General features: G+C 35.8%; 1 protein-coding gene across 1 annotated transcript; it reads left to right on the forward strand.

Moving 5' to 3' along the window:
• Positions 1-592: 592 nt before the first annotated feature.
• On the forward strand, positions 593-5,965 carry LOC149415526 (protein FAM177B). The gene is made up of 2 exons (XM_089642445.1): positions 593-916; positions 1,917-5,965. The coding sequence occupies exons 1-2, from the start codon at positions 719-721 to the stop codon at positions 2,196-2,198; spliced, it is 480 nt and encodes a 159-aa protein (XP_089498571.1). The 5' UTR covers positions 593-718; the 3' UTR covers positions 2,199-5,965.
• Positions 5,966-13,063: the final 7,098 nt, after the last annotated feature.

Below are 13,063 nucleotides of genomic sequence, written 5' to 3' on the forward strand. Positions count from 1 at the left end.
CATGCCAGGCCCAAAGTATGTAGCCTAATGTGTCATAATGTGCCAAGATAATGTGTCATAATAGCCATAATGTGCCAAGGCTTAAAGGGGGTGACAGATTACGTCATACGCATCAAAGCGTCTTATATAACCCATATCGCTCTTCATACAATCTCGTACAGACCTGTCACATAAGACAGATTGTGACAGATGATTGTTATAAGTATGGGCGTGGCGACAATGACGCGCTGTGATCTGCTAGCTCTCCTGCTGTAGGAGGAGATGGGGTCAGATCAATTTGCGGAGCCCCGTGAACACGCGGCTATCATCTGTCAAGGTGGCAGATCCCATACAAATAAATGAATTTCCGCGGCAGTTCCCCAGTTTATCTGACCCCTTCTCCTGAGGAAGATTATAGCGTAGTGTGACATCTCAACTGACAATACGTATGAGCCACTGCCAAGTTATGCGTTATGCATATAGCGTAATGCGTCTAAGGCTTAACTCATAAATAAACCACTCACGCTTAACACTTTATAAAATATGACGATAAATTAACTTGTTGTAGGACGTCACTATTCCCCCCCATAGAAAATGGGTTTTGTGATTGCGATCTGACGTTTCGTAAAAATAATAATAATAGAGACAGACCAAGACGGAGAGTGCACCACTGTTACCATAATATTAATACATTTTTAACGTCTGTTTGCGTTAACGGTTTGTTTAATATATAACATATATGTATCATAACATCATGGAGAATCCGTTGCAAGATATGTCACAAGAGGGAACATCCCAGGAAAATCAGAATTATAACATAGAAATTCGCACTCCCAAAAAAGTCCTTCATTTTTGTGACGGAGTCATTGAGGAATTTAGTGGTGACGAATCTGATTCAGATGAACCTGCCACGACTGAAACTGAAATAATCGACACGGTATTTCATTTAAATAATCTTTTTTCTCTATTTATTACGACTTCCATAAATGGTTCACATTTCAATAAATTAACATAGATGGTACCAACTTGGTTTTATTTAGAATAAAGAGAATTATAATTCGGAGTTAACTTAACTTCGGAGTTGACTTAATATGATAAAAACAATGGTAAACTTATCGAATTCCGCTGCATGCAAAGCCCTTTAAAAAACAACAACACTTGATTTCAACTTGAATATCTAATGGAAACAACTATTTAAGTAAGGGTTTTAAGTAAACAAGCACAAAATAACTTTTCAGGTTGTTAGTTTGAGTTATTTTAATAATTTATGCGTATTGCCTAACCTTCAAACTTAACTTTTATAGATAATGGCACTTTTGCATCTTATGTATAAAATTAGGTGAAATGATTTATATATTTGTAAATTATGTAACATAATTTTTTTTTTTAATAAACATAAAAAAATCTTTTATCATCTCCCATGAAAAAAAACATTATTTCTTGTAGTAATTACGTTGAAACCAAGTGCTATTTATAATTTTAATTAAGCTTGCAGCGGAATTCGACAAGTTTATCAAATGATTAAGTAGTCATTAATAAAAGCATTAATTGGTATTACAATTTTCGTTTGATCAGACATTTAACTAGTTTTGCTGAGGTTATTTTACCAAGCCCACAAAACCATTTTGTTTTTTGGTAAATTAATTAAATTAAAAAACTATTTCAATAGTAGGTGTTCCGAAGTTGACAAGTTGACACAATCTCGTTGACACTGGTGCACAGTTGGCAGATACAACAAAGAAATTTTTGAGATTTGCTTAACAGCTCAGCTGTGGAATGATATAGACTTTTGTGCTTCTTCCCTCCTTCAATACGCGTTTCTTCATGACCAAGATTCAAATCCATTCCCCACAGCATCTCCGAAGATGACATGAACGCCATGGAGTTAACACACATTAAAATAATTCATATTATTTTTCTCTGATTCTATATTTCAGACGACCTTAGAATGGGTACCCTGGATGAAGCACTACATGTGGACCGGAGGCAACAAGGCCGTAGAATACTGCGACTACATGGGAGAAGGACTAGCCAACTTCCTTGGTATCACAACACCCAAATACCAGCTGGAAATTAATGAACACGAGAGACTTGAAGCGGAGAGAGAAAAAATGGCAGCAGAAACCGCCGGATGGATGACAAGCAATGGTACAAATGGAGTCACGCCATTGGTCGTCTCCCAGCCAATGGCGATTGGTGATGACCCTGCTCCAGTTTGAATATTATATGATTTTCATAAATGCACAGAAAAGAAACAATTTTCAACAATGATCTATTATTCAAATATTTTTTCCTCGCTTCTCTCAATTTGCTTGAATTATTGTCTATTTAAACATCTCTATGGCCTTACATACAGGTCGGCAAAATAATGTAGTAAAACTTAAGGATCCTGCGATTTTTTTTAATGTTTTGAGTGGCATCACTAAGACAGCTCGTCGGAAAATGAATGTAGGTTTAAAAAAGCACAATGGACCAATGCATTTTTTTTACTTTAACCAAATGGTTTTGAGCGATCGATGGTATGTTCCGAAAGGAGATGATCTACAACAATTTTATATTAAAACCATTTTTATTATTTTATGCTTTGCAGGGAAGATAATTAGGAAAAAGTGATTTTTCATATTTATGAATTTTATATATCTAAATAACCATTTCTTTTAGGATTTTAAATCAAAAAATTCATATAATTAGTTATAATGTAACATTAACCTGTGGAACACCAGACCCCTTTTGAGGGAAATCAATAATGGAATCAAAAATGAGCTCTAAAGTGCATCAAGTGCAAGCGATTCTGTTAAAAAATTTTATGCACTTTCTCATGGCATACAGATTTAAATCGCATACCAAAATATTTCAGCTAAGGCGAAATTCCAATGCCAGCAGCGCATGAACGGTTTGTCGCGGGTAAAAGTTTCTTGTCACTGTTTTCCAGAGGTTAATAAAATAAATCAAAATTATTAATAAGTTTAAAGAACAATTGAGTTTATTGTCGACAGCAATCTATTTATGTATGTAACATCTCTGCGTAAGTCATCCTGCAATGCCATTCGATCGCTGTAATAAATCTTCACTGGTTGGAGTAGTAAAGGATTTTTTCAATTTATCTGAACAGTTCTACAGGGAAGATTTTTCTTTTGATAATTAAAATTTGTTAACAATGAACTCGAATGTGAAGAAATTTGAATGAGAAGAACAAAATTCAAAGACAATGTTAGTTGTTTGGTGTTGCCATAGTAATGAAAAATTTTAGTATCATTTGAAAAAATATTTTTCTGCATTATTTTGCCGGACTGTACCATTAGTATAAGATTATTGTCAATGACGTTACAATACATCTAGACTTTGCCTCACAAGATCAAGATCAAATGTGGCAAGTAAGAAACACTCTATGTTACCAATAAATTCTTAATTCAAACATTTTTCAAGTATGACAAAGATAGATATTCAAAGAATATGTACGTATGAATGAAATAAACGATTGCGGGTGGCATTTTCGTACTTGCGTCGAATACTACATTCTACACACTGAGATAACAAGATATGCTTACTCACTTATACTATAAGATGAACACGGAATAAAATGCTTAGTTGTTACCGTAATGTCAGTTCCAGTTTATTTGTCCAGTTCCTACCTATCCCTAACCATCACCTTGCTGGAAGAGTATTTCAAATTTGGAACAATGGCAAGAAAACAGTGCAAATTCGTGTGCATTTGTTTTGAAAAAACAAAAGAATTATTGAACTACTGGAAGCGGACATACAGAGCGTCTATATATATTGTTACGTCATTGATTATTGATATTTTATTTAACTCTATTTTTTTATTTATCAACTTAATTAGGATATCGATGTTTTAAATAATTATGTTACATATTTTAAAACTTTTAATTTTTAAATTTAAATATGGTTTTTTATCGTCTGCATTTTATCTACATTGTGTGAAATCAATTCTTGGCTACATATTGTAACTTGTCTGCAGGTACTGTGCAAATTTTACATTGTGTTAAGCAGCGTTTGTACTAAAGTGTGTGACATATTACTTAAATACCAGATTGCTAACTTTTTGTGGCTGTCTTTAGCTAGAAAAACACAATGGACTGCATTTACAATCTGAACAGGGCTTAACAATGACTGGCAAAATAGTGAAGTATGTAATTGAGTTCGGGTGGAATCTGAAATAATATGAATCTACTTAATATATCCATGAAAATTATTGGTATAATTTTTGTTATCATTCCGCCCTTGAAATAAATACATGAATTATTACTTAAGGATAAGCGTTTATAGCCGCTCAAGCAATTTTTGGCATATTATGGCAAGTTAGCAAAAACATTTTGAGCGATTGCTTATCAAAATATGGAATAAAAGTCGAAATCTAGGTGGATTCATTGGCTTTAAACCGCACTAAGCAGTTCATTTGTTTCCATATTAATATTTTGAGTTGACATCACGTTTGGGTCCCACCGAGGCGTAGTGTATTCAATTCCTCGGCTGGCTAAGTCCCCCATCACAACACTAGCAACATTTTCAATAATAATTCATCTTAAAATTTTAAAGCATAAAAAATTTGTTTTTTCGCAAATTAATTAAATTAGCGCCATCTATGATTATAACGCATGTTCTGTTTCCCTTTAAAGTGAACCTGATTTGTACATTACTTCTGCCAGATAATCATTAAAAAGCTGTAATGTGATGCTGGTTTGTACAACATCCAAAGAGTGTTGAGTGAGAGTTGAATGCATTTTATTTTGGTCTGAGATCTAACAGATTTTTAGGGACACATTCGTCAAATAAATCTTGAATGATTCCGGTATGATTCAATGACGGAATAAATTCATTGGCGATGCACTACGTAGTAATGCAAAATCATGTGTTTTTGGTTTGAAAATTTGGTTGCCTAGAAATGTTTCAGATACTTTAATTAAATACTGCGAGTAGAATACATCTTGGCCTTTAAAATTATCGAGTAATTTTTAGATAAGTCTTTTTATAAGCCCAGAAAAAAATAATATATAAGGCCTATGAAAACTGCTTTAAAGTTCAAAATGTCCTACTTACGAACCCATTTTCGGTTATGATTTTATTGTATAATGTGTCAAATTAAGTTATTTATAAAATGATAGGAAAAAAAAAAATTTTATGCCTGAACATCGACAAAATAAAATAAAAGGCACTTTTTGGCCATGTTTTTTTCTTGCATAAATCAAAACAGGCGGATGGTGTTAAGCGGGAATTTAAACTTTATCGCCATCTACGTAAGAGGTGTTATTGATAGTGGCTAAATTTAAAATATTACACGACGTAGTGCATCGCCTTAATTTGATTTTTTTCCAGTCACTTCAGTCATGCTAGAAGTATTATATATTTTACTGTGGATTATTTAGTATTGAAGAATATCTACACAATACAATCGTATTTTTGTAAATTATCCGTGAATTGTCTTCTTTACATAATGGCAGTATTTTTTAAATAAGTTATTATGATAAATTTTTTTAAATGTATTTAAATTCTTTTTGTGAATTGTTGAATTTTATTTGGATTATATTACTTGTTAATTATAATTAATTTATTTTCTTTTTAAATGCATAATATTATGCGCCAATAATTTGTGTTTCCAGCGCTAGGCGCATATTATCTATTATGTATTAGATTTAAACATGACGATAAAATGAATCAGATTATTCATTCCATAAGTGAGAAATGTAGTAAAGTGGATAAGTAACTAACTAACTAACTAACTAACCATCACGCCGTTTCCCCGCAGGGGTAGGCAGAGAGGACGGACCGCCAAACAACTCGGTCTTGGCACACACTCCTTGCCTCATTCACATTCATACATCGTCTCATACATACTCTTCTATTGTTCTGACTCTTGACATGGCCCGACTCAAGTATCTGATTCACTTGGTCGTGCCATGTCTTCCTCGGGCGTCCCCGACTTCTGCTACCATTCACATTTGCATCGTATATTCTCCTTACACTCCTTTCTTCGCTCATTCGCTCTACATGCCCAAACCATCTAAGCGTCCCTTTCTTGATCTTACTCATTACGCTTACATCAGCCTTGCACTCTTTGCGGATATCCACATTCCTCACACGATCATACATGGTTTTACCACACATACGCCTCAGGGATCTCATTTCAACAGCATTCAATCTACTTTCATCCTTTCTTTGCCAGTTCCATGCCTCACTTCCATACATCAGGGTAGGTACCAGCACTCCATTGTGGACTGCTAACTTCGCTTCTTTGGACAATTTTTTGTTAGCGCCAACTGCGTTCAGTCCTCCATTAATGGAGTTACCTGCATTTACTCTTCTTTCAATATCTCTGTCAGCCTTCCCATCTCTCGTAAACATGCTTCCTAAATACACAAATTCATCCACCTGCTCCAAGTATTCCTCATTGACAGCTATATTGCACACTGTTTTCGTACTTTCTCTTTCAAACACCATTACTTTAGACTTACTTACATTCATCATTAACTCATTCTTCACGCATACTTCGTTCATCCTAGACACGAGAGACTGCAGATCATCCATACTATTAGCAATCAGCACCGCATCATCAGCATACAACAGGCAACATACTTTAAGATTACTCAAATTTGCGCCCAATCCCACCTCTTTCAATTCTTGCATACAATTATCCATGTATAGATTGAATAACCACGGTGACATTACGCAGCCTTGTTTAACACCTTTCGTGATATCAAACCACCCCGTAAAACCACCGTTCACCCCAACACATGCAACGCTTCCCTCATATAGAGACGCAATTGCCTGAGTCAGATTCGCATTCACTCCATACTTGGACAACACCTTCCATAGCTTTTTCCTGTCGAAGTGGATAAGTAGGTATGATAAATTGTGTTAGTGGCCATTATTATATGTATATGATGTCTAATTCGTCCATAGATAATAGAAGCAAGGGAAATGGGCCATTGGTATGGAACCTCACGCACAACGCTTGTCACCAACATCATTCCCCCATACTACTGTAAATTGCATCTACGCAGGGCAGCTTTGTTTCTACCTGTACACTAAATGCGTAACTATCATTGACCTCGCCACTTTGATGGTCGATACAGTTTGATCGTAGCTCCGTGACTGTCGGTACGCTCCGTTGCCATACCTCCAATTGTTTTTATTATCTGTGTATTCGCCACTACCAACTAGATTGATTAATAATTTATCATAGAATAATGAAAAGTATTCTATGCACTTAATATTTTAATTCTAACAAAATAACAGCATAGTATTTTTATTAATTACTATTATCTTTGTCATTTTGTATACATTTTTAAGCAAAGGAAGTTCGCTAAAGCCTTTTACAGCTTAATGTTGCATATTTTGATGAAATATATTTCATCCATGTAATGATTGTATTTATTGTACATTTTGTAAGCTTTTATAATCCTCTGAATTAATAAAGCCATTTTGTATCATAATTATGATCTTTTATTTTAACATTTTATTAACTCCACACGGGGAGCCCCGAGGAAAATGATTTCTTTCAGAGCCTATGTCGTTTTTAGGGATGCTGTGTGGCAGAACGTTTTAGGAGAGGAAGGAGTGAGCACGGATCTTGAAGAGATTCATATTGTAGGATGGAGGTAGCATAGAGGCCGGCAGAACATTCCACAGTCGAGCTGTTGAACTCAATAACGAGTCGTAGAAAGACCCGATATCATGTGATAAATGTTAATCATGTACAAATGCTGGACGCGTATTTGGAGTGTTTCCCGACTATACACTGGTGCTGAAGGAATCAATGATGCTAGTTCCTTGAAACAGTATTCTTTCCTGACGGCTGTGCTCTAAATTTTGCAATCTGGGCAAATAGTCCCTTTCTGTCAAGGGCAGGGGTGGCTCTGAGCCAAACAGCGCCTAGCGCAAAATAAATTTAGGCACCGCTTGTCAAAGCCAGTAGACGTCTTGGTTGTGATCACTGTAATCAATAATTTTCGGATGATTTGTATTTTTGTGTATCGTTGTTTTTATGAAAAATAATCTCAAGAGTGCAGTGGCAATTTGGCTTCCGGAGAAGACTGCTTCAATTATGCCTGCATAGGGCCGGCCCTGGTCGAGGGTTGAGTATTGATGTACTAGACACCTACGCCAGTGACATCGACTGCAAAATGCCGGTTTCCTCTCGGGGGTACCTTGGGTAAGGATTTGCAATGAAACACAACTTCGCGAATGTCGTCGGACAACTGAATGGTTGGGCCAGTTGTTTGCGTATTTATTGGGTTCGAATTCAACAATTTCTACACGTGTTAATGTGGAGCAATTATTCTTATATCTAAACAGAAATATTATAAGGCGTCATAGCGCCGAGAATTAATTACTTAGGTCCCACAGTTTCATTGTGCGAGTAATTCATCCTTGAACTGGCGATATGACACGTGTGCGGTGATTAAAAATCTTATCATCGTGCGAGATAAACCTCAAAGGAGTCGGCATCGTAAAATGTGTGATATCAGAATCTTCATTTTCTTAATTATTAGGTACATCCATCTGCTGTCCGGTACAATTGATGATAATCATATTTTGGGTATTCATGATATTGATAATGGTTGGGTATTGATGATAAAATATATGGTCTTTCTTTTTATTTGATCCACTAAAATCTTGAACCCTTACCAAGCATTACACAACAATACTAAGATCAGAACAAAGGATGATAGTACCAAAAATTAATACATCGTTTGGACAACTTTTCCATGTATTATTTTCCATATATTCAGTATTAAGACAAATTATTTGTTTGCGCCCTCATATACGCAATATGAATAAGAATAAATAGTTTTGTCCATATAAAAACTCAATTCTATCGAGAAAGGCATACAAATACAATATTGGATTGAATCATCGGTAAAATATTGTATTTGTGTGCCTTTCTCGAAAGAATTAAGTCTTTAAACGAACAAAACTATTGATTCATATTCATATTGCGTATATACGGGCGCAAACAAATGATTTGTCTTAATATTGTAAAGCAATACCTTGCAAAAGCGTATTTAAACAAAATTAATTAATTAACGCCATCTGTGAACACGTAGAATACAACGAGCGTTGCGTTTAACCTTAATTGGTAGAACCTACAGACAAGATATGACAGCTTTGTGGCACTACCCTAAATTTGTACAAATGTAAAAAAGCAGCAATGAAGTAAGGTTAAAACAGACCCTCTTCAAAAGCAAATTACCAAATGGCTGATAGAATGTGGCAGAACGAAATCGGAAAGTTTCCTAAATTAAATTATTGTATGACTGAAGAGAGACCCTTGAAAGAAAGATGAAAGTGAAATCATTCCTAATTTATCCCTATTATTGTATATTATGTATGTATTTATAATTTTAGTTTTTGTATTACGATATATGTACGACATTGTATTATTGTTTTTATATGTTCTTATTCATATTACCAGCATAATACAGGCATTTGCCTAGTTTTGGGTATTATTAATAATAAATAAATAATATTTTTTTTGAAATTGGAAACCTCAGGATAGTATTATTAAAAATAATTATTTTGTCTTTCTACTCTTTCTATACAAAACTTTATTTGAGTGGCAAATAGATCTATCATAACTATAAAATTACAATTGTCTGAATAACAACTCGACAAATAAATGAGTATAATTATTATTGAAATGATATCTATGATGCAATTAAATCATTATTGGAAGAAGATCGCACTATCTGTCGACAAAACATAAAAGCGGAGAAAAATCGAGGATACATTTACTCGTGCCACCTACCGGAAAAATAGCGAATCGTTTTTAGTTCACAGTTTTTGGGGTAGGGTACTTAAAAAAATCAAACAAAAGTTATGCAACTGCCCAACAGATGGCGTTAGTAATTTATTAAGACCGAAAAAATCACAAAAAGAAACATCTCAAAAAGCACAAACGCGGTGAGTGATTGTTAGGTAGACCGAGGCCCTATGAGAAAAATATACAACGCGGTAGATAAGTAGCGTCCAAATTTTGTCAACCAGCAAATTTATACACGAAATTTCCCATTAAGGTGCTGCCACACGCAAAGCTCACATCAACAGATAATATAAAGCACAATAGCGCTCGCCATACAATCCCATACAGACCCGACACACGTAAAAAGATAACGCGCTATAAGTGTGGTTCTGAACTTCGCTAACCGAATTTATTTTACGTAACCGCTCCCGACGCGATATTTGAAAAGTTATGCGTCCCCCTCTCCGCCGTAAAAAGGAGAGGGGGTCATTTTAATTGCGGAGCTACCGACTAAGTTCCGTGTTCCCTTTGACAGCCATGAAATAAGCAGCCTAATAATGCATTTCTTATTTATTATGTTAGCTCATATCGTCATGTGTGCTAGTAAATTTAGAAACATAAAAAAAACTTTATTTGGCAAACATACTTAACATATATTTAAAATATAAATATAATCAATATTTGAATTTGAAGTAAACAAATTTTCGCCCTTTCAAAATTAATCATATTTTAACTCAGTATGTTTATATGGTAATATCATTCGGTTTTTTGATAAAGTTGGACGGCCTGATACCTACATAGAGAAGCTTCTAGTTTGTTCGTTTGTTGATTGTTTTCCTGGGTAATCTGGTTTGCTCTCGTCAGCTCTCGTGCTCTCTTCTCGTTCCCTGCCCTGGTGTTGGTCCTTGCCGCCTTTGCCTTCGACATTTTTGGAAATCGACTTGAGCTTATTTTACAATAATTTATTATATGTCGCTTTCGTCGATCGGCGTGCGAACTGCGAATTTCCTGATTCGACGGAGAGGTTATGTCAGGTTATGTGAAAATGCGCTATTTACGCGCAGATTGTTTAAAATCTAAAAAGTTTATAAATAGCATTTATAATTATATAGTTGGCGGCATCATCATCTGAGGATGAGCTGTCCAACAGATCCAGCAATAGGCGACAAGTATCATCCATTTCGAAAACGTGCTCAAGCTGTCAGTAAGTAAAGTTGTCACTTTGACAGATGAAATTATGTTCCTCGGCCGCTCTCGAATTCAACTGACCCCCTCTCCTACCATAGGAAGAAATATTTGATAGCGTCGTGTGTTGGTAGAAAAGATGATGCGCTGTACATTAACTTTTGATGTGAGCTTTGCGTGTGGCAGCAGCCTTATTATTATTGAAATGATATCTATGATGCAATTAAATCATTATTGGAAGAAGATCGCACCATCTGTCGACAAAACATAAAAGCGGAGAAAAATCGAGGATACATTTACTCGTGCCATCTACCGGAAAAATAGCGAATCGTTTTCAGTTCACGGTTTTTGGGGTAGGGTACTCAAAAAATTAAGCAAAAGTTATGCAACTGCCCAACAGATGGCGTTAGTAATGTATTAAGTCCGAAAAAATCACAAAAAGAAACATCTCAAAAAGCACAAACGCGGAGAGTGATTGTTAGGTAGACCGAGGCCCTATGAGAAAAATATACAACGCGGTAGATAAGTAGCGTCCGAATTTTGTCAACCAGAAAATTTATACACGAAATTTCCTATTAGTATCTATCTATGGATGCAGGGCCGGCCCTGGATTAAGCGGCGCCTGGCGCGAGTACAATTTTGACGCCCCTTGTCAAAACCAGTAAACGGATGGGTAGGCAATTAGAGTATTAAATAATGTTCGGATGATTTATATTTTTGTGTAGAGCTGTTTTTATGGCAAATATTCTCAAGGGCGATGTGTGCGGACTGGGTGTTAGATATTATCAACGACTTGGTGCCTTGGCAATTCGATGCCCGAAGCGGACTGCTCCAATTGCGCCCGTGTAGGGCCGGCCCTGTATGGATACCTTTTTGTGGAAGATATTTTTAAATATTTAAAATGCGTATGCAGGTATCTACAGGTAAATCATTTTAAAGATACCCTTGCTTTTGTATTGGTGTACTGCATAAATAAAAAAATAATTCAATAATAATATTATTTTGGTTTGTTTTAGAAAACTGAAGAATGAAACCAATAAATTAAAAAAATAATGTTTTAAAATTGAATTGCGAGCCTAAATTTAAAAGAAATTGATACACGTCGTTAGGCACCTGGTATCTTTGAGCTGTTGCGGGGTAAGGGGGGACTGTGGGCAGGGCTGGCCCTGGGGAAAAGGCGCCTGGTGCGAGTAAAATTTTGACGCCCCGGAAAACATGTAGGCGCCTAGATAGGTGATCACTGTAAGCAATAATATTCGGATGATTCGTATATTTGTGTAGGACCATTTTTGTGAAAAATAATCGCAGAGATGATGTGTAACGACTGTTAAGTGTTAGGTTAGGTAAGGTTATCAGCGCCTTGACTATCCGGAGCCCGGAGTACATTGCTCCGAATGCGCCCGCGTGGGACGTGCTCTGACTGCGGGCGGTTGTTCGAAACTTGTTCTAAAAACTTTTTTGAAGCTTTCGATAGATATATAACATCGGTATGCACAATACATTCAAATGTGTCCCCTTTAAAATGATTTGCGTCTATATACCTACAACGTACAACGTACAACGTACAACCTACAAGATATATCTGCCTATCATAATTTATTCTGTTTTGTATTTCGTGAATCACGAAACTGTAATATAGCGAGAGCAAAAATTAATATAGATAACTTGTTTCGTATAAACCCAGCTTTTTATAGCTCTTTTTGATTCTTCGTTCAAGCCAATATTTCGCACTCGCAAATTATTATTCGTACGAATTTGTAGGTAAAAATGTCAATGACGATGTCCGATTCACAAACCTTGACGTATTTCATCGCCTGAGCCGAATTTGACCTAAGAATAAAATAACTTAGCCATTCGCCGTTTTTTCTCATTAGCCTTGATTTTTCCTAATGGTGCTTGAGCAGAGGGTCGCACCTTTGCGGGCGCAATTGGAGCATAATACCTGACAGTCCCAACACAACGCCCTTGAGCTAATTTTTATTAGATCGGCTTTACACAATAATACAAATCATCTGAAAACTATTGATTACAGTGATCATCTAGGCCCTAGGCGTCTACTGGTTTTGACAAAGGGCGCAAATATTTTATTCAGGCGTCGTTTGGCGCAGGGCCGGCCCTGCATGAGCAGCACAAAAAACA

The sequence above is a fragment of the Hesperophylax consimilis genome, chromosome 18 (genome assembly GCF_061612785.1).
Source record: "Hesperophylax consimilis isolate HC1 chromosome 18, BYU_Hcon_1.0, whole genome shotgun sequence".
NCBI lineage: Eukaryota > Metazoa > Arthropoda > Insecta > Trichoptera > Limnephilidae > Hesperophylax > Hesperophylax consimilis.

Excerpts from the sequence above, each read along its gene's own strand:
- LOC149415526 (XM_089642445.1), top strand. The coding sequence starts at position 719 with ATGTATCATAACATCATGGAGAATCCGTTGCAAGATATGTCACAAGAG. Across the intron at positions 917-1,916 it reads AAACTGAAATAATCGACACG|ACGACCTTAGAATGGGTACC; the intron begins GTATTTCATTTA and ends TCTATATTTCAG.